The 20,977-nt window shown below is 43.9% G+C and overlaps 1 protein-coding gene across 2 annotated transcripts in view; it reads left to right on the top strand.

Moving 5' to 3' along the window:
* The window catches only part of LOC117752663 (disintegrin and metalloproteinase domain-containing protein 12-like), an 85,981-nt gene that overhangs the window by 40,212 nt on the left and 24,792 nt on the right, over window positions 1-20,977 (top strand). For both annotated transcript variants that reach the window (XR_004612119.1, XM_034570206.1), the window contains exons 5-11: window positions 4,086-4,162; window positions 6,062-6,248; window positions 10,682-10,747; window positions 11,360-11,431; window positions 11,870-12,039; window positions 12,443-12,527; window positions 15,263-15,411. Coding sequence is in view for 1 of the 2 variants with exons in the window: in XM_034570206.1 (XP_034426097.1) it covers window positions 4,086-4,162; window positions 6,062-6,248; window positions 10,682-10,747; window positions 11,360-11,431; window positions 11,870-12,039; window positions 12,443-12,527; window positions 15,263-15,411 (806 nt within the window). In the remaining variant the exon portion in view is untranslated. The remainder of the gene's footprint in view (window positions 1-4,085; window positions 4,163-6,061; window positions 6,249-10,681; window positions 10,748-11,359; window positions 11,432-11,869; window positions 12,040-12,442; window positions 12,528-15,262; window positions 15,412-20,977) is intronic.

Here is a 20,977-nt window from a genome sequence, read left to right as displayed (position 1 = left end):
CTTTTGTGGTTCTGATGACTGTAAATAGATATTTTCATCTTCATCGAGCTCTGCTTTAAAAAGCGTTCTGACTTCAAATACAAAATCTTTTTGAAAACATCCTCAATAGATCCATGAATTTCTGCAGAAACAGAAAGACTATCAGGACAATACTTGTGCAGTAAACTATAATTAATGACTTTGTTGAGGCTGGATCATGTGGAACCGTCTCCACGCCTGGCAGCCTCCACCTGCTCGCCTGATTTCAGGGATGCGATTATCCGCAGTTTGCAGAGCAATTAAACATCTCAATTTTTGTTCACATAACCAGAAAGCATTTGAAATCGACAGCCTGTGAGGTCTGTGTACAAGACCGTGCGTCCTATTTATAGCAGAAATCAACAAAAGAGGAGATTAATGAAATTCAATAATGGCCAACCCACGCAGTAGAAAGGAACATCTGGAGCTGGGTCCATCGCTGGCTGCCTGTGCTCGGCCCCGCACATCAGAACCGCTGCCATTCCAGAACACGAGGACAATGGAGAAGCTGCAGCAGGGTCGGCTCAAGGTGCACGCTGATACACGGAGAGTTCACGACTAAGATAGAGAGCACATGGAATGAATTGATGCTTAGATGAGTGGATCAATATGGGGCTGCAGCTGATGGGTGTTTTCAATTGGGAGAGTATTCGCTTCTAAAGAAATGTTTGAGGATGAGGAAGGATTCCGAGATAATTCCTTCATGTTGCTTGTTTTGTTTGCACATCTTCCCAGAGTGTTAGAAAGTAAAGCTTCTACATCATCTACATCCAACTAGTGCAGGGCCTGTTATAAACCTGCCTGTTTGAAATGGATTGTTCTTCTTGTTGATGCTCTGGAGATTCTTCAGAATTATTCAGTGTCATTAGTGAGTCCTCCTCAAACAGTCCTACAATACACTGTCACTTTTTATTGTTTGTGTGCTGAATGTTGTGTGCACAGCTTTTTTATTAACAGTCAATGTTGCAGGGTTAGAAAACTTTGCGTTCATCCTACCTGGTTTATCTACACGGAAGATTTTATAGCCAATGTCACTGTTCACGTGTGTGGTTCATATAAAAGTTTAAATGATTTACTTGACCTCTGTTATTTTTTCATACATTACATGTCAGAAGTGTGTTAAGCAAACAACAGTCAGCTTTGTATAAAGCATTTCAACAACAAAACAAACGTTGTGTGGGAAACAGGAAGTGATTCCAGGATTGTTGTTGCAATGACGGAGATCAGCACGAATTGGTGAAATGAAATAATGAAATCATCAAAATGATCTAGCCGTGACAAATATAATTGCTGATGGGGCAGTTTTGCCAGTTGGCAGCCACTGTTAGGACGTAGAAGAACACATCTTTGTTCTCGGACTAACTTTTAAGCCCCGCCCCCACTGACCACAAGGCACTGATTGCCTGTTTATTTAAATTTTCATAATATTGAATGAATCGTGCATCAAACTCTGCACTTAATTGGGTCATCAACAACACACGTGCCAAGCGAGAAGCCGATAAGATGAACGTTCAGGAGATACGCCTTCCACATACAGACAGAATTAGTAGGTAGATGACCTCCTAACGATTTTGTGTTGGCCACCACGGTGATTGACCCTCAAATCCATCCTGCACCAGAGGGATGGGTGAGATTAACAGTTTGACGGGTGTGTACTGGAAGATCACTTCCAGTAACCTGTATCCACCAGCTCAGGGAAACTAACGGACCTCATCCACCCTCCTCTCATTCCTCTCTCATGACGGCAGCCGGTTCTTTATGGGAGGGTCTTTTTTTCTTCCTGGAAACAACCCGATCTTAAGAGAATGATCTGTAGTTAATTTATTTGTCCTGCTCGCAGGGAGGAGACTGATATAGTGATCTGGAGTGTTCAGTTGTGTGTCAAAAGGCAAGGTACTGCTGGGAGTGACTTCAGCATGAGTCAGCCCTCCCTCAGTTCCCTCTGTCTGTTTTACATCGTCACCCTTTCCACACTAAATCTATAACACAATAAATGACTGCCATGTGCTGTAACCAAAGCCATCTACAGGGAATATGAGTCACCTGCATGGATATTGAAGAGTTAACTGGAAATAATGAACGCCTCGACAGCGTTCAGACCCAAGTATCCGCCCACAGTAACCTCACGATTAGTTATTAATCTTCCTTATCATCATCTGAAGGTGTGTGAGCACTTTCCCCTTCTGGGATCTTTCTGCAAAACCCCTTAGAAACAAAAGGTCTATTTCTATCCCCTTATGCCAATGCATCACCGTCATGATCTCATCAAAGAAACATGAGGTGGTAGCATTAACTCAGCGTAGTAAAATCCGCCCCTCCTTCCACCCCCCCGCTACACTAAAATTTCATATTTCATGTAATGGGTTGTCCTGTCTTAGCACATTTTTACATCTCTATAATGGATTGTTCTCTTTCAAAACACCTCTAGGTGGAGATATGGAAAGTGGCTAAATGGGTGACGGCTTTCAAGGGGTTCGTGTCCACTTCTTCAATGTCCACCGGAATGAGATATCGTGTTTTTTTGGCCTTGGGAAGCAAAAAAGCACATCTCGTAAAAAAGAATGCATACTTTCAATATGACTGTTTTGCCTAATGCATGTTTGCCCATCATGTGACAGCAGTGCAGTGCATACATGTGTACACATACAGGTCAGGAGGTTCAGTTAATGAACACCAGAAAGGAAACAAACACGTGATTTCAAGGGCTTTGACGGAGGAGCAACGACATCTCAGAAAAGAAGTCCAATACATTTCTCTTGTCTTCCGCTTTTAGCACTTTAGTCTGATTAAAAACGACCTACCTTTTTCTTTGAGAAAAATGTATTTGACACGTACTTGGACGTTTTAGTTTGGTCCACATCCCCTCCACTAAGATGGAGGAGGCAGGGTTTATCACCTATGCTGCAGCCAGCCACCAGGTGCCAATAAGGATGCTTTGGCTTCACTTTTGAGGATCCGTCATGTCGTCCATCTTTAGATACACTTAGGACACGTAGCCTAGGCTGCAGATTGTGGGCTCAGAATTTTGCCTGAACGACATTAATCGTTCAGTGAAGGTGTCTCGGCACATTTTGGCCCCTTAAATCCACTCGATCGTGATTTGAATGATGCAGCATATTATTGCTGCTGATCATGTGCATCCTTTCATAGTTGCAATTTACCATCTTCTAGTGGCTTCTTCCATCACAGTAAAACACCACGGCACCCACTGGTTTTAAGAAGGTCACAGTGAATTCAGTCGCCTCCCCTCATCGAGATCTGATCGTCTATTGACATAAAAATATTGATTAAAGCAGCTTTAAATATTAAGCAGCTGCTATCTAGGATCAAAAGTATGAGTTTGACTGAAAGAGACTATTTAGCAATTCTGCTTTAACTTGCTCACGTCAGAAGTGAGAGAACATAAACCAGATCATCCTTGTTTTATTTTGTGGAATCGCTGTGCAACCGTCCTGTGATGCAAGGTTACGCAGGGATTCCCTTTAATACCAGCAATGCACTCGGGTCCTGAACATGCAACATCAGCAGCCTCTGGAGGTTCGCCACATTCAGGGAACCTTGAAATTTACTGCCTGCGCTATATATTTAGAGGCATTCAAAGAAATGTGGAAAACGCCCATTTCCTTGTTTTCCAGAACTGGGGGGCGGAGCGGCCGCTGGTCGGGACCTCACCTGAGCGAGGTCGTCTCGGCTGTAGCAGAAAGTCTGTTTTCACTCTAAACCAGACACTTCCTCCCTGCCGCCTCGCTGCCAGGCGTGGTTCAATAAACATGGGCTCAATTCACTTCTCTTCCCTGCTGCGGCCTGACAGGTGGTCCACGAGTGCGGGTACCTGGGAATGCAGCAGAAAGCCAACGATTTGTGCTCGCACAGATTTCAGTCAACCATTAGCCCTCGGTGATGAGTGGGAAATGGTTCCTGCTAAACCCTGTAAAAGGACATTTCCCCTCCAAAGTTAATTTGCTCATATTTCACAGGATATCAGGTGGAACTGCTGTTATTGAATTGTGTGTGAAACTTAACACAGTTTTTTTTCCCACATTACCTCAATTCTTCTTGTTCCTCAGGCAAACTGCTACTACCACGGTGAGGTGCAGGGTCGCGTAAACTCAGACGTCAGCCTCAGTACCTGTGCCGGGATTAAGTAAGTGTATCAGATGCTTTTATTTTCACGTTTGTTCTGGCAGTAACTCTGGTCTGTTACCTTGGTGCTAAACTACAGAAGGAGCCAGAAAGCCCAAAGTGAAAGTCTCCCTAACTCTCTCTGCTGTGGTGACTATGGTGGATTAATGCCAGTAATAAAAGACATGTTTAGGGGCAAATTCAGGTTTAAGCTCATGTCAAATTGTACAATATTAATACAAGTTAAAGTCAAAACACAAGTCAAGAAAGTTCACCATTACAATAAGATTATTTATAACTAAATATCTCATAGTATGAGGCTGTCTGAGGCCTATTTGGCAACGTCTTCATTATTTGTATTGGTCCGGGGTCAGGGGTGGATCCAGGACTGGGGGTTACTGGCCCCAACTAAAATCTGATTGGCCCCTGAAGTGCCCCTGTCCTGTCATTGGTCTTAAAACAAACTAGTCACTTAATAATGACACCACAAGTCGAGTCCAAGTCATTCGTCATTGTCTCAGATCGAAGGAGACAGGAGACGATAGACGATCACAAAAGGTTTGAACAAATCTCAAAACCTGAACGTCCAAATAACCTCCAAATAAAGTTGATTAGATATTCTATATCTTTTATTAGTTATTTAATCCCCTGTAAAATGATTAAATAGAGTTGGAGGGAAGTTATAGTAAACTGGAATCAGCCTTAAGTCTTGAGGTTGTTGTCAGTTTTGAGGAATAACGTGCCAACAGGACTCGGTAAATAACGTTTCTTTTCCATTCTAATAAGCCGAGATGAATCTTCTCCACACAGTTGTAAAGCAGTGAACGTGACATATTGTGGAAGGCTTGAGACAAGTGAGAGCCTTAAGTGCTGAAAACGCTGTGTTTGCAGATGTCAAACAGGAGTAATGATAGCAGTAATATCTCTAGACACCATCAGCAGTGTTTTCACAAAGCAGCCAAACGTCTGCACAGTGATTCACCTGATTGTGAAGCCCTCGCTCTTGACCTTGGTCTTAATATTTATTTATTTATTTCAGTTTTGTTGCGACCTTACCTACGCGTCACTGGGCCTCCTCGAAGAGAAAAACAGATTTGGGGTTTGGGTTGGCTCTGTTCGTGCTTTTGGGTTGGGAGTTTAGTGTATGAGTTCATGAGGCTGGGAGTATTGTGCAAGGTTTATTAGAGTCTCACAGAGTTTTCAGACATGAAAATGTCCAGAAAATTGGGTCTGGATATTTTCCTTTTACATATGAAGAACACAGCTGGTGACTGTGCGGGTCAGATGCGTTCTCAATACCAGGAAAATGTACGGAATCTCATTCTCTACCGTCTGGTTTTCCAGACGGTATCTTTTCTATTCTCTTTGTTTGTTTGTTTTTTCAGTTTTGCATCAACTCGCTTGCTGTGAACTTCCAGACATTTTCCTGCTGTATTCTCACATGAACTCCCTCCGACATTTTCAAGAAATTTGACGTAGGGTCTGGCAGAAAAAGTTCCAGATACAGCCCCTCCCGCAAATCCTGAAAGTGTCTAAAAGTTTATTCTGGACTTAGCGATGTTGCCTAAACCAGAAATGCTTCTGTTGAATAACAAGAAAAGTTAACAAAGAGGAAATAATAGCCACAACCCTGGACAAACCAAGAGATGCCACTGCTCCTTCAGGCAGAATGTCCGCCACTTGATCATCAAACGCTAATTAAAGTGATCGCCACTGTTATTACGCTGCATGATACTGACTGAAGAGTGCACTCATCACTAATGATGTATCATCTTTTCTGGTTATACTCATTCATCAAAATCACTTTTCAAGATGAATGTTCCAGCCTCTTTATTTGCTGCACATGTGAAATGTTTCAGTGCAAAAATGAAGATCTGAGATCTTTCCATTCACTTCTTCCTCTTCCTCTTCCTCTCTACAGGGGTTTCATATCCCTCGAAGGCAAGTCCTATGTACTGGAACCATCTGCTGATCACAATGACGGGACTCACTGGATCTACTCGGCTGAACACCTCAGTTTGGCTCCCGGCACCTGCGGCCATGATCTCAACACAAGTCATCCCACAGAACTTGCAGACAGCGGTCCATTCAGGACGTTCAGCACAAGGGTAAGGATTATTAAACTGTGTCCGGTTCTATTTACCTCCGGGTACGAGTAAACTGCACTGACGACGGGAAAATGTAGCGTCCAGATTTGTAAAGGAAAATTAGAGATGTGGACTCCATTGATGTTTCGGTTCATGCTCCATAATCCCTATAGGCTTCAAGAGCATCCACTTTTATTTTATTTATTTAATCATTTACTAGTTAGCAAGGTTTTTCTTGCACTCCCAGGTTGAACAGAGAGAAAATGTTTTGCTATATATTCTAATATGAGATGGATGGATGGATGGATGGATGGATGGATGGATGGATGGTGATAATGTGGTTCTCCCTGTAATGTTGGGGGGGATGTTTATTCACAGTTACAGCTGGTCTATATAAAGAAGCATGTGAAATCGATTTTGTTTTTATTATCTCTGCCCTCAGGACGCTGTGACGTCATTGTTTGGAAGCATTAATACGTCCAACCTAATGAAGGCTTCCACATGCCTTTTCTATTTTCCCAACTTAACAGTGTCTGAAGAACATTTTGGTTTTAATCAGCAGTAAAAAAAAAGCACAGTGAGCTTCACAAGATTTCCCTGCACTTTTATTTGTTTGCCGGGGCTTTAATCAGGCTGCGCTGTGAAAAGGATTTGCCGACAGAAAATAATGAATCAAACAGCCAGAGTGAAAAACGCTCCGACCGCTTAGTTGTCAGTTAAGCAAATGTGGTCCCTCGGCTGATATTTCTCTTTGTAATCTATATTTGGATTCCCATTGCACGGGGCTGTGAAGGATCGCTCACCTCAACCCTCTTAACAAGATCATTTGCAATGTAGATATTGGTAAGTGGTTCGGCTATATCTTTTACAAGCTACTCCACGTTGAATTATTCACTCATTCCTTCCATCAGATCTCACGGCGTCCATTAAGCGAGCCGAGCTGAGAGCGTATGGAGAACTCGGGGGTTGATAAACGCCTGTGGAAAGTAGATTGCATGTTAAGTGGCTACGTTTTCCTTGAGACCAAAATTCCCGGCGTGTAGATCACGCCTGAAGCAGCACCCGTCCGTCCAGAATTAAAACGGATTGCTTTGGAGAAACACCACCTCATCCCACGCCCTTGCACTCAGCCCCTTATACCAACCCACCACCCATCATGGGGATAAATCACGAGGGTCCCAGTGAGTCTCTATCCTCAGAGGAATTGGGCTTTAAAGATGATGAGTGCTGGTAAGTGGAAAACAGAGTGGGATGGCAGGTAGTGGACTTACACTGGTGATTTATCAGGTCAATACAAGACGGAGAAAGAGAGGCGGTGTGAAGGGGAGCACATGTATCATAACCGTGTTGTATTGTACAGCGTGAAGTGGGGGGACTTTCCATTTTCTTGAAACTGATTTTCTTTTTGTATTTTTTGCAATAGTTTAATCATTTCATTAAGGGTATATTGAGATTGAGTGGGTTTTTTAGGAAGGAGGCCAAACATATGGCTGAGCTGGCTGAAGCATCCTGCCCTCTCACATTATTCCTCTTTATTTATTCATGCAGTAACAGGGATTTTTCAGATGTTTTATTGTACTGTTTGATTCCTGTTGGTGATTACAGCGCTGGCTTCAATGGCCGCTATTGTCTCTGACGTTAAGAGGGCTGCAGAGATTCAGCGGACGGGAACAAATCCTGACAACAGCACAATGCAGGAGTTCCAATCTAACAGAAAGGGGGGGAATAAGATAACAAAAGAAGACGAGGAGATTATATTGATAATTTATTCCTTTGTGTGAAGAAGTATTTTGTTTAAAATGCTGCGCCCCTTCCCCTCCTAACGCAACACGTAAGAGATGTCGACTAAATGAAGACAGATGTGGTTTATAAGGGAGGTGGTCGAACGTTGGGATCCCTGAGGTGACTAGAAAAGTGAAAACAGATAAGATAGCGAGGGGTGTTTTCAAAAGTTGGCACTTGTAACCAGATGAACTTGAAGTCCAACGTGAAAGTAAATACAAGAGTGAGAACGCAAAGTCAGATTTGCTGGACTCGGTGGCGTGCATGCAAAGCTCACCTCCGCCTGCAAGTGCACCGAGGTGTGCGGCCGCTCTGATAAGCCGCGATGTGTCCTGCTTGAGGGCCCGGCGATAAAGAGGCATGTTGGCAGACTGCCCCTGGATGATGAGCGTCACTCTGGGTAGGGAAGGTTACAGAGATAAGATGGCGAGCTGACAGCAACTGCACATCAACAACACGAGTTCCCGGAAAAAGTCTCTTGAAGAATCTTGTTTTTGCAAGATGGAAAAGTGTCTGTGCAAGATGTCAAAACCTGAACGCGACATGCAATCGCAGTTAGGGACGGACTCATATAAACTATGTGGATTGAAAGAACTCAGAAAAAGTTGCATGTGAATCTAAACTAAATAGCATTTGTGCACAAAACTGCAAAACATACATAACATTGACTCTTATACCCTGAAAAGAAGAACTAAAAGACTTTAACTTAATTGGACACGCCAGAAATCAACAAATTGTATTTGTTGAAATTGAAGTTAACAAGTTATATTAAAAGAATAAATCTAATTTGTTCTTGTTTAACATCTATTTTAAGGTTAGGGCTTTAAATGTTAATATTTCAATACATTCATTGTTTGTATACACATATTATATTATATATATACATGTATATAAACAATTAATATAGTGAATGTTATATGAAGTGAACCTGTTGCAAATATAATAATATTTTCATGATTTTCTATTAGCTCTAAGTCTATTCATCAACAGGGCTCCTCTTCACTCAGTTGACTAACACCGTGCTCATGTGTGCGTCTCCTCTGCAGCGGCCTCCAGGACACTTGTAATAACCATAGGGTGCATTTAGAGCACACTTGGCCATCCTGGCTTATCTATGGAGGAGGCCGATAAGAGCAGAGAGGATCCAGGCTGCCAGGACAGTGAGGATTAAGAGGCTCAGATTGAACGAGGGCCATGGTGTGAAGGCAGAACACTTAGCCAGCAGGATAGTATAGGATCTGGGAGTGTGTGAGCGGAAAGAGTGATCCTGTGTGTGTGTGTGTGTGTGTGCAGGTAGCCTCGAGCTCGACGTGAGTTGTTTTCCACAAAGAGCAAGAGCAGCACCTGCTCCACTGCCAGGGGGGCATGTTTGTCTTTGTCTGGACCCAAATCAATATAATCTCCATATTCTCTGTCTGACTTAGTTTTCCATTATTTCTTTTCAACTGTTTGTGATTTGTGAATAGTTTTTGCTCATTATTTTTATTTATTTACTTTTTCAGTCATTCAATTTCCATCCTATCTAGCAGCGTAGCTGTAGGGATGTTGCTGGTCCACACTGAATTGTCTCAACAGATGCCAAATGGCTGTTGCCATGAAACTACCAGTGCAGAGGCTGAAAATTATCGTATTTGGAGGAAAACTGTCGTACCCGAGTCGTACCCAAGAAAACAAATACGAGCAAATACTTTCATAAAACACATAACCAATGTTTAAATGAACGAAGGAATTGTCTTACCTTAATGAAAACGTTTTGTCATTATTGACACAGAGGACAAAATTATCGTACAAATACAATAATAATATCGTACATCTGGCACAGCTCAGTCTTTCTATGTTTATTATGTGTGTTCTTGTTGTTTGACATTTGATACTCATCAAACCCGTTTACCTCGTAGACTCTGGTGTTTTCTTTTAAATCTGCTCTGAGGTCCCTAATTAAATGACAATTGATTTGCAATAATTCATTGCACCTGATTCTTCCCATCCATCCGACAGAGGCTGGACTGTGACAGTCAATGTTGCCTAATTAAAAACAAATAAGAACTTTAACAGCCCCCAGTTTTCCATGTTTGCTTCTGTTTGGACATAAACTCTCTCGTCCTCACACTATCTAAAGGTGCAGCTGGGGTCACGTGCTCTATGAATTTCGAGAGAAAAGCAGAGGGTATGTTATGCGCTGCGTTCCAACAGCGCTGGCACCATTGTCCAAAGCTGTGATTTATTGGTTAATAAACTGGTTCCTGTAGAGTGTTATCGGAGGTTTGTGAGGTGTTAGCGGCTCTTATTGGGTCCGACTCACGGAGAGGCGTATTGTTTTGTTCTGATTCTCACTCCTGCCTCCTTTTGTGTAGAGTGCAGCTCAGGTAAAAAGCCACATTGAGTGGCCGACCGCTAAATTTAGGCTGCTCTTTCCAGAGAGCCACAGTTAAGTGCGTCCTCCTAATGTCCTTCCTCCCTTTCTCTCTACTCCCTTCTCCTCCTCCTCCTCCTCCTGCTCTTCTCTTCATTTCTTGGTTTATCACTTTGTCATTTCCCAACACACCCCCCCCCCCGCTTCCTCTCCCATTTACTGCTCTTTCTTGCCTCCGTGTCACTTTACCCCCACCTCCCTCTCTCACGTCGTCCCTCCTTCACACCCACCTATTCCCTGTCGGCTCCCTTGATCGCAGCACAAACGCCATGCCCAGACGACGACCAAGTACGTGGAGCTGATCATCGTGGCCGACAACAGAGAGGTAAGCAGAGGTCACACGCAGGTCTCGACTTCCCCACCCTCTGTCGCCAAATCCCGCGGGAACAGGGGGTTAAAAGGTCACATGCTTAACGGCCCCTACATCCCCTTGAGAGGCAGACACAGCACAGTACCTCTACTCCGCTGTTGCCTCTGATGTGCTGCTGCTTACTCATCCATTTCACCGTCCAGCACCGGCTACATCCCTCTGCATATATCACTTGACCACTTGACTCACAAATGAGACTTTCTATTTTGTGCCTCAAGGAGGGATAAGAGGAGAAAGTGGTCCTCAATGACATAATGTCACATAGGGGTCAATGTCACCCACTTTAGTGCCTCAGAGACTGAATAAATGCTGGATATAAGACAAGGTGGCTGAGGTTATCTCTTTAGCCTAAGCTCCGCCGAGCAGCTCTTTGATGATAGCGGCAGCGGCGGAAGCACCAGCGGAATTAATGTGATCGTCCGAGATTGCACGGCTCCACCCCTGTGAAGAACTTTCTGGAGGTGGCCCATGCTAATATACTCCAAAATAATGTCTCTGGTGTTGATGAATATTGAAGAGCATGGATTATCTCTGTCTCTCTTTGCCTCACTCGGTTGCGTTGTTCAGTTTCAGAAGCAAGGCAAGGACGCGGACAGGGTCAAGCAGCGGCTGGCTGAGATCGCCAATTACGTGGATAAGGTAACAATCAAATCACCCGGGGGGGGGGGGGGGGGGGGGGAGAAAGTGGTGTTGGAATGTGATTTATTAGAGGTCGCATCCAGCCTGGTGAGAATTAACCAACCTGTGAGCCGAGGCTGATTGGATTATGAATGCATGATCAATTCCATAACGCGAATGAGAAATGTTGTGAAGAGGCCGCTGTGATAAAAACCCGGCGCGGGCGCTGGTTAAATAAAACAGAAGCGGAACTTGATTTATTCACCCGGGAAAAGCTGCGCGTTGATTAATGCTAAAAGATTTATTCAGAGCCCCTCATAACCTTTAAACGGCCATTTAACAGCCTTTGTGTTTTAATAGGGTAATGCAAAGTAAAAGTTGAAAGGAGAAACAGCCTGAAACCACATGCCTCTGAGTGCAAACTGTTCCCCCCCTCCCCTCCACCCCTCCACCCCTCAGTTCTACAGGGCTTTGAACATCCGAGTGGCTCTGGTGGGCCTGGAGGTGTGGAGTGATGTGGACAAGTGTCCCGTCACCCAAGACCCGTTCACCACCTTGCACGAGTTTCTAGACTGGAGGAAGGTCAAGCTGCTGCCTCAGAAGCCACATGACAACGCCCAGCTAATCAGGTACCTCTATTTTTTTTTGCTTCGACATGTAATACTGCAGGATTCCACTGTCCAAACGTATTGAGTGTGGACATTTTTAAAAAATTAGGGTAGCTGTTTCCTTATCCCTTGAGCTACCATCAAAGGTATCCAACAAAATCATCATTACATATATGAAAAACCCATAAAAACTTACAAATATCAACAAACAGAATCTTTGTAGCTTATTAATGTTTATTGAAGTAACATATATACACAAATTTTAAATGCTTATAATTGTTATATATGCCTATCTTTTATATTTACTTATATGATATTGATGTACTGCAGTGGACCCTGGGAACCTTTACCTTGACAGTTGAATCCTGCAGACACACTGGACACTGAACGACGATCTGATAGCCTCTGTTTATCTGTTTTTTAGTGGGGTGTATTTCCAGGGCACCACCATTGGTATGGCCCCCATCATGAGCATGTGCACAGCGGACCAATCAGGAGGCATCGTCATGGTACGTTCACGTGCTGCAGAAAGTTCTGCACAAGCTCAGCTACTGTGGTGGAAACTGATCTTAAGTGTCTTACACTGTCACTGTCTGACAAATGCTCTTCTACCCTTTGCTAAGTGATTAGTAAGTCGACCCGTGAGTTCATCTGTGTGTCACATTGATCTCATTGATCACAAGTGCATTTGCATAGAGTGTGATCATCGCCCCTTTGGTCTCCCTGCTGCCTCAGATCCAATCTATGTCACTAAAGACTCACCGTTTTCTGTGAATACAAATATACACACACCACTACTATAAACTCTGAACTTCTCCTCCTCCCTCCTGTCTGACATAACACTCTCATATTTCCCCCCCCCCCCCCCCCGAGTCTCTTGTGTGAGGGGTGAGCTGAGGATTCCAGAGTTGATATTAACCAATATTAACTTCAGGGCACACGCAGTCTGTTTCCTGGAAGTCAAAATGGAGAGTACACATGGTAGACCCTCCGCTTTGTGTGGATAAATCACAGCGTATATATATTGAATACATGCAGAGTGGAAACTTTTGCTTCTTAATGAGGTGCAACAAATGAGAGAATTTAAGTGTCCAGCATATCGCAGCCTGAATGAATAAAAATGCAGGGGCATGTTGTAAATGATCCGTTACAGAAGCGTACAGTACGTGCACAAGTCGACTTGTATTAGTGCACGTCATGCGATTATTTCATACTCTTGAGTTTGTCTTGGGGCCTGCCTGGCTGGTGGTGAGGTTTACAGCCAGTCCCCACCTGGTTCTTCGCTCTTGTCCTCCCAGATGGTGAAGTGGAGACCAGATTATTATCATAAAGATCTGCATACACACACATACATCAGGTCACAGACATAAAGGATCAATCTCAAACCACAGACTCTCCGGCCGAATCGTGACCCTGCTGTGTCCCCTTCGCGTACAGAGAGTCCACTTCAACTCGTTGGAGGTTGTGTTTTCATCACTGTTTGTTTGGTTGTTTGCAGGATTATGCAAAAAGAAATAAAGGGATTACCACGAAATTTGGCGGAAGGATGCGGAATGGGTCGGGAATTAACCCGTTAAAGTTTGGTGCAGATCCAGGAATTTCTTTTCTCTTTTCTTTAACAGTGTGAGCTGGCGGCTTTTCCACGATTTTGTACTATTAATTTATGGATCTTGATGAAAAACAATATTGGGAATACGGCTGATATTTATGAGTGTGTGAAATTTGGTGCAGATCCAATTAAAAAATGTGGATCTAATGAATGGTTTCATAAGGGGACTGTTGGGCCTTGGCGGAGGTATTAACTCCCCTAAGTGCCATTCTAGTTGTTATATTTTTAGGCAGTTAAATCTTAAACATACAACAGAGTATAAGGGTCACTTGCAGAGCAGATAGTCTGAGTATTAAATTGTAATTTTACGAGGAAACTCGGAGCATCTTGTTAAGTTATACTTGAATATTGGTTTCACAAATAATAAAATACTCTCATCAGCACCACATTATCGGAAGTATCAGGACTTTGAATAGATTGTGCTCTGTCTATTCTGAAGAACGAATAACAAGGGCTTGGAGGAAATTACCTTTCTCGAGGAGGAGGAAATATTTGGTAGTGGTCAACTGCGAGGTCATCATCGGTTAAATCTGCATGATACTCAAAGAGGATTCATAGTTTAAGTAATTCCCGCTGCTTATTGCTTAAATTTGTATTTCTTTGTACATGACTTTATTCTCAAATACTATAAATACTCTAAACATGCTTTTTCAGACTATCTGAAATCTCTATTTACCAGCCCTCAATGTTACATTAATTTCCTTCAGCATGCATCTACCTCTTGAGCTTCATCAGTCACTAAAGGTGTCTTGAGTTTTTTTAGGAAACAGTATCAGATTTTTTTTTTTTGCATGAATCCAGGCTGCGCAGACGGATCGCAGCAAGTGCTGACAGCTGATGACCATTACTTTGAAAAGCCCCCAGCAGAGCACTTCATCAGTCTGAGCTCGACTCGCACAGCGCTCCTGAATAATGCACAGTGACGAAGACTCCAGAGACGAGGAGCTCTGACGCACAGCTCTGCATCCGTGAAGAGCCGATCGCTGCCCTTCCATTATTTATCCCACCTCTTCGTGTGTTCAGGTTTTACACACCTGACAGGAAATCTAAGTCTCAGCCGACAGCAGTTATCACTCTGCGTGTCACTCCCGCTTCATCCTCCACTGTTTTTAAATTCCCTTTATTCTCACCTGATTGGGTGTGATTATATTTGTTTAAACGTCCTTTTGGGATTTTGTTCCTCTATCTGCGACCTTTTCGCTAGTTTTCAGAGTTGAATAGGGCGAAGCAGCACATCTGGCTCTGTCAAAGTTTGCAGAGCAAGCTGGAGGTGTCTGCTGTTTCATTTCTCATTTCAGTGCCACACCGTCGAGCAGCAGCAACGCTCTGATAAGCACAGATCCAGCAGCATTGTTTGTAATCTTGGCAATAAGCAATTACACTCGGTTGTTCTGAGTAATGTTTCTCCAGTGGCTCCTGCGGGGAAAAGCAGTTTGGCTGGCGTAAAATGTTTTTATTATTTGTTATTTACCTCCGAGTATGAAATCACAAATGTGTGTTTTTTAATTAGTCATTGTTTGCAGCAACGGAACTGTAAACGGAACAAATTCTGTTATTGGACAACTTCGTCAAGTGAAGAGGTTTTGTATTGAATATGACAAGTTTGATTGATCTTTGTTTCTTTGTTTCTTTTAGGACCATTCGGACAACCCCCTGGGCGCCGCAGTCACTCTGGCCCATGAGCTCGGACACAACTTTGGAATGAACCACGACACGCCAGAGAGGGGGTGCGGCTGCAGGGTGACAGTGGATCGCGGGGGCTGCATCATGACTCCCTCCACCGGGTGAGTCACAGCATCTGCCTCAACAATTAAGAGTCAATAGATATACAAGACTCCCGACTCACTTCTTTCTGCGATATCCAGGAATGCAGGAGTTTTGTTTCAGCTAGTTCATCAGGCTCCGGAAAGTTCAGCACACCAGTGTGGCCCCTTTTGGGTAAATAACGTCCCACCCGGAATGCATCATCTTGCTGTCAAAGCATCATTAACTTTAAATAAATTACAGAAAGATTTGCTCAAAAACCCAAGATTGTGATCATCTGTAAACATTATTCCACATGCCGTCCATTTATAATTCAGCCTCTGTCAAGCAGTAATCAAATGTTGCCGTGAAAGTGTCGAGCTGTTGGGTTTATGGCAGATTCAACAGCTGAGCTAACGCCCCGAGGCGATGTGACTCATTCTGAATCAGACGCCAATGGTTCAGCGGCAGAGCGTGGCCGAATCAGCCGGGTTTCACTTATAGCGTCGTGTTGTAGATGATCTCCAGTGCAGGAATCGTGTGTTGCACATGTGAGATGCCTCTAACTACTTGGTGTAGTCATTGAGTAATTTCTCGCAGTGGACTGCAGCGCCTGACATGTTGGAGAAGCAGGATGTTCTGGGTGGAAACACCGGGTATCAGTTTCAGCCAAGGTCTCGTGGTCTGTGAGATCCTCAGACTGGTGTTTATGCTGGAAACACCCCCCCCCCCCCCCCTCCCTTTATTTGGTTTGGACCAGATTCACGAAAAACAGGGTAACACCATACTTGATTATAGACTAAAACACAAGAGTTAAGACATAGATTTGTATTTTAACGCTGATTGAGGGTCTCCCTGGTCAAGGACTTTGTCTAAAAATGGCAACACACTGAAGATTAAAAAAATAATGTTTTTTGAAGAAGAAATAACAAAAGGTTCCTTTATGTCTTTCTCCGACTCTGTGTCTTTCTGGCTCTCGCGCTTTTCCTCCACATTCAAAGCCATTTAGAGTGATGCTATTCTTTGACATACGTACATGCAACTTTAATGCCGGAAAATCTGTCCGCTCCTCCAAATAAATAGTTAAATGCATCTGAAACCGTCATTTTTATAGAGTTTTTTTATGTAGTTGACGATGTGTCACCTCTCGTTTAAAATATCTGGATCAGAGGTTGTAAGTAGCAGTGACGAAAATCTCTGAATGCGACGAAGCAAACATAGACGAGTGAGAAATAAAGAAGTGAATATTTCGTTTTTTGTTCGGCTCTGAACAGACACAGATTTTTTTTCATTGCAGCTGACAAAAGGAAAAAAACACGATCTAGTCTCGGTTTCTAAATAATCCCCTCTACACCTACTTATTGCTCCATATTGCTGCTCTGCTATTTAATCCAGGATTAAGGAAGCAATTCATTCACATGAGGATGTTTAGGAACTATATATTCCCTCACACTGCTTCCACATTTAATTCCAGGTCAGCACCATATACTCTGCCTGAGGCGGTGCTACATTTCCCATAGGTCCAGCCCACACAGTAACATGCTTTAAAGCGCTGTGCAGCCACACATGGGCTCTGCTGCAATCCCCAGAATGCCGTTCATCACCCGACAGCCACAGTTGTTTGTTTCTGCTAACATTGCCTGCTGTGTTTTCCCAGAAAGGTGACTAGTTCCTTTCAAAGCACAATGTGATTATGCAGATTGGCTCTTCGCGAGTGTGAAGAATGAGTCGGCGCAAAAGCCCCACTGATTACCATGCATTCAGTAATTGGAAAAACTGGCAGAAGTCAGTGTGGAGTACCGGTTTTGTTTTTATTGATCTTTCACTTTCATCAAATAGAGTGCAGGAATTTCTTCATTGTCACTGCTGCGTACGAACCCATCAAGCTCTGTTTGACTAGCTGTGGCTCCAGGAACGAGGCGGAGGGGATAATGAGATCCAGTTCATCATTAATGCACTGGGGCTGTGGGGTTAGTGGGTAGATGGCGGGGGGCAGTAAAACTGTCCCAGTGCCAGCTGCACATCTGCACAGAGCACTGCTTGTTTCCTGCTCACACTGGTCACGGCAAATTGTTGCGTCTCCCTCATCATCCGTCGCTCGATCCCCCCATTAGCTCCAAATGAGAACAGGCTGGCGTTTCTCATCCTTTAAGATTACATCTCCTTAAAACACACACACACACAGGAACACACAGGAACACACATGCAGAGACTGAGCTGCTGGTGGCACAAACATATACATTAGAAATCTGGAATACCACAGAGCTCTGTGTTTGGTCCAAGTCAATTGTTCGCCATCTTTACTATTTACAGTCTAATTGCTCAGTTCTTTCATGAACAAAGTTTAAAGCCCTCATATAATGGAGCTGATCTCCAGATGTATCCGGCAGACACTTTCCTCAATTTGCAAAATAGGAAACATTTGGATTTGTTTTATTCTATTGTGCTTATTTGTTAAATTAGCTATTAAGTTAGAAATTGGTTACAAATCCCATCATAGAGAATATGTATATCATGTATTTTCTTGCAAAGATATAAATAATATAGTCACTTGCCATCAGTCACATAAGCAGATCCATTGACGGACAGATCCCAGGTCCTGTGTGATGACTGCAGTGCTTTATCCCAGAGACTGGTGTATTTCCCTTGTCATAAAATAATTAGGAATCACAGGAAGTGAGTGAGATTCCAAGGCATGCCATGGAAATGTGACCCATGCCCTGCTGAAGAACAGGAACACTGTCGTATGCCTTGTTTAATTGGACCCATAGGGATTTCAATGGGAAAAAGCTTTTCAGTATCTACAACATAGGATAGACTGTCAGGCACCAAAGGCCATAACAGATCATATCACCTAATGTCACTGCCCAGAGCTCGATTTCAATGAGCACAACCGAAACCAGTAAATTCATATGAAATGTGTTGTGAAGCAAGTATGAAATATTTGTCATAGTCACAGTTGTCAAGTTTGAATTAGCTTTCGTCTGCGGCCCTGCCAGAACATCCACGTCTTCCAAAATGTGATAGAACTGTGATAACAGAATGAGGATTGGGTCACGTTTTGTGTTTTCTCTCGAAATGTTCCCACCATTTCAAGGATGGTGGAAAAAAGCTTTGGCAGAGGCATCATTGGAAAGGCCAGCAGACCTGATTCATGGCCTGATCAGCGTTTAATGGTTGAAAGGATGTGACATAAACTGGCTGCGTAGGAAATGCTGGATGGGTTTCCTGTGTGTTCTGTGTGATCTGAGCCACAAGGACCAAGGAGGAGAGAGAGCTCTGCCCAGCTTAGCGCAGTCTAATTGCTGGTGAAATAATGTTTGGATTTACGGTTTGCAGCAACGTCATATTTAAATGTGACCTTCATGAGTCGGTAATGCAACATTTTAACAAGCGCTTGTTTTATAACTGAAGCTAGACGGTGCTGACAGCTTCATATATGTTTAGTAGAGCAAACTTTTGATCCAACACAAATCTTTTACTTCATAAAGTGTTTATTTTTTATTTTTTACTTTGCATGCTCGTGTGAGTGGCATCAAGCTGTGCAGGACGTTCTCTGGATCTTTAGACAAAGCATTCGTGTTCTGAATAAGTCCGGACATTTTCCTGACATTTTCCTGCCAGTCCCCTCGTAATCTGCCTGGAAAATGTCTAAATGTTCTTTATATGTGAAAGGCAAACTCTAGAAAATGTCAGGACCCAATTATCCGTCGATTTTCCGCAGTGCAAGGCCAAAGGATAGTAGAGACAGACAGAAATATACGTTATCTTGGCTGTGAACTGTGTGCGATCAATCCTTTGTAAATGTTTATACTAACGATAACTTTAATGTGGGTTAGCTGTCACAGTCCATCTGCCCTCCTGTCAAGACGTTTGAAAGACTCCAGCTCTTTAGTGTTATCGCTACCAGGAGAGGGGGAGATCATAGAGGCCTGTAATAGATCTGGGAATGGTTTCTTATCACCAGACCTCCCACTGATCCATTCAAGCCTTGTTTGGTCATCGCTGGGGCTTAGTCGCAGTGATTGCTTTGTACACTCTATCAACCATCAACTGCAGCACCTCTGCGGCTCAGGAGCCAACCGTCACACACGGGCTGTGGGTTAGAGACGAAGAAAAGAACACGGCGCAGAGACGAATTGATCCCGTAATGGCACTGGAGCACGACCAGTTGGAAAACAATGCCGCAGTGTTAGACGGAACAAAGAGCAGGTTTTTTTTTTGAAGTGAGCAAGCTGAGGTGAACACGGCTCATCCTTTGTGAAACCCCGGAGCACGATGAGAAGGTCACTGGGTCATACCGGGTCTTTTGCTTTTGAGGAGGGGGCCCAGACTCCCTCGGGATGAGTGGTTGTCTAGAGTGTCTTGAGCGCGCCATGAGCCCCAGATGTGCACACCATGACTGGCCCTGGCACAGCTTTGCTAGCCCTGGGGACTGCAGCTGCGAAATGCCATTGACTGTAATTCATCGGAGCCTCTGCCTTTTCACAGTCATTATTCCTCCTCCCACCCCCAGACTGTTTGCAGGGTAGACCAATTATTTCTGTATGGCCTCTCATAAAGAACAGCTGGATCCCCAACTGCTCATGTATCTCAGAGTTACCAGAAAAGAAGAAAAAGAAACAAGGATGTGAGTGTTTGTCATGCATTGCAGCATGGCCCGGTAACTGAAGAGCAGGGCTGAGATCATGGAAATTGAATGAATGCAGAAAATGAGCATGTGCAACATGAGCAAGCAATTTTGGCTCGGGCTTTGGGGGCAAAGAGAAAATCAACAACAGCAGTGGCCGAGGAAGTGGCCTGCCTGTTGAGCAGCAGCCTCTGACAGCTGTTCATCGTGGAGGGATCACCCGAGGTGCTCGGACAGGAGGAGGAGAACAAGAGGATGCAATTATTGCAGTTTTTCCTTTTTGCTCTTTCCCTATGACATTTCACTTCACCACAAATCCACGGTGCTCTTTCTCTTTAATCCAGATCTTTTTCCAGGTCCCCCACGCCTTCACCTAACACAACCTCTGGATAGTATTGACGTGCGCGAGCAGCGGGGCTGTGTGCTTGGGGTGGTGGTGGATGTGGGGAGGGAGGTCAGCAGCAGGAGTGGACGTAAACTGCCTCCGCACATGATGGAAATCAAACGCAAGCTGAGAATGAGGTCATGTCAAAACATTCACAGAGTGTCATGACATATTTAGAGCCGTATTAGATGTGAAACCTAATCAGGGAAAAAACACAGTTTGCTGCCTCCTTCTCGGAAAAAGGAAAGACTCCAAAGAGAGAGCGGTTATTTCACAGCTCATATGTCAGTACAGTCCGTGGCTCGCAGCTGAAAACAAACTTCGCCACGTTTAAACTCAGGTTCCGCTCACATAAACACCTCATTGAGATGCGTTTATCGAGGCCGCTACGAACAATTTCGCGGCCGTGTGACCCGCCCTCTGTGCCAAAGCAGCTTAGGCTGAAAATGAACTGCACCTTATGCACAAGCTCCTCTTGAGGTCTTCGCCTTGAATGATTTGTCGGACCCTGACATGTTTGCTGGAGGCAAAGGCTGAAAACTAACTAGTCAATTTCCAGCGCTGTCATTCTTTTGGAAACGACATTATGCAG

Source organism: Hippoglossus hippoglossus, chromosome 19 (genome assembly GCF_009819705.1).
Source record: "Hippoglossus hippoglossus isolate fHipHip1 chromosome 19, fHipHip1.pri, whole genome shotgun sequence".
NCBI lineage: Eukaryota > Metazoa > Chordata > Actinopteri > Pleuronectiformes > Pleuronectidae > Hippoglossus > Hippoglossus hippoglossus.
Note: the sequence above shows the minus strand (reverse complement) of the source record. Positions and strands in the feature narration are given on the sequence as shown.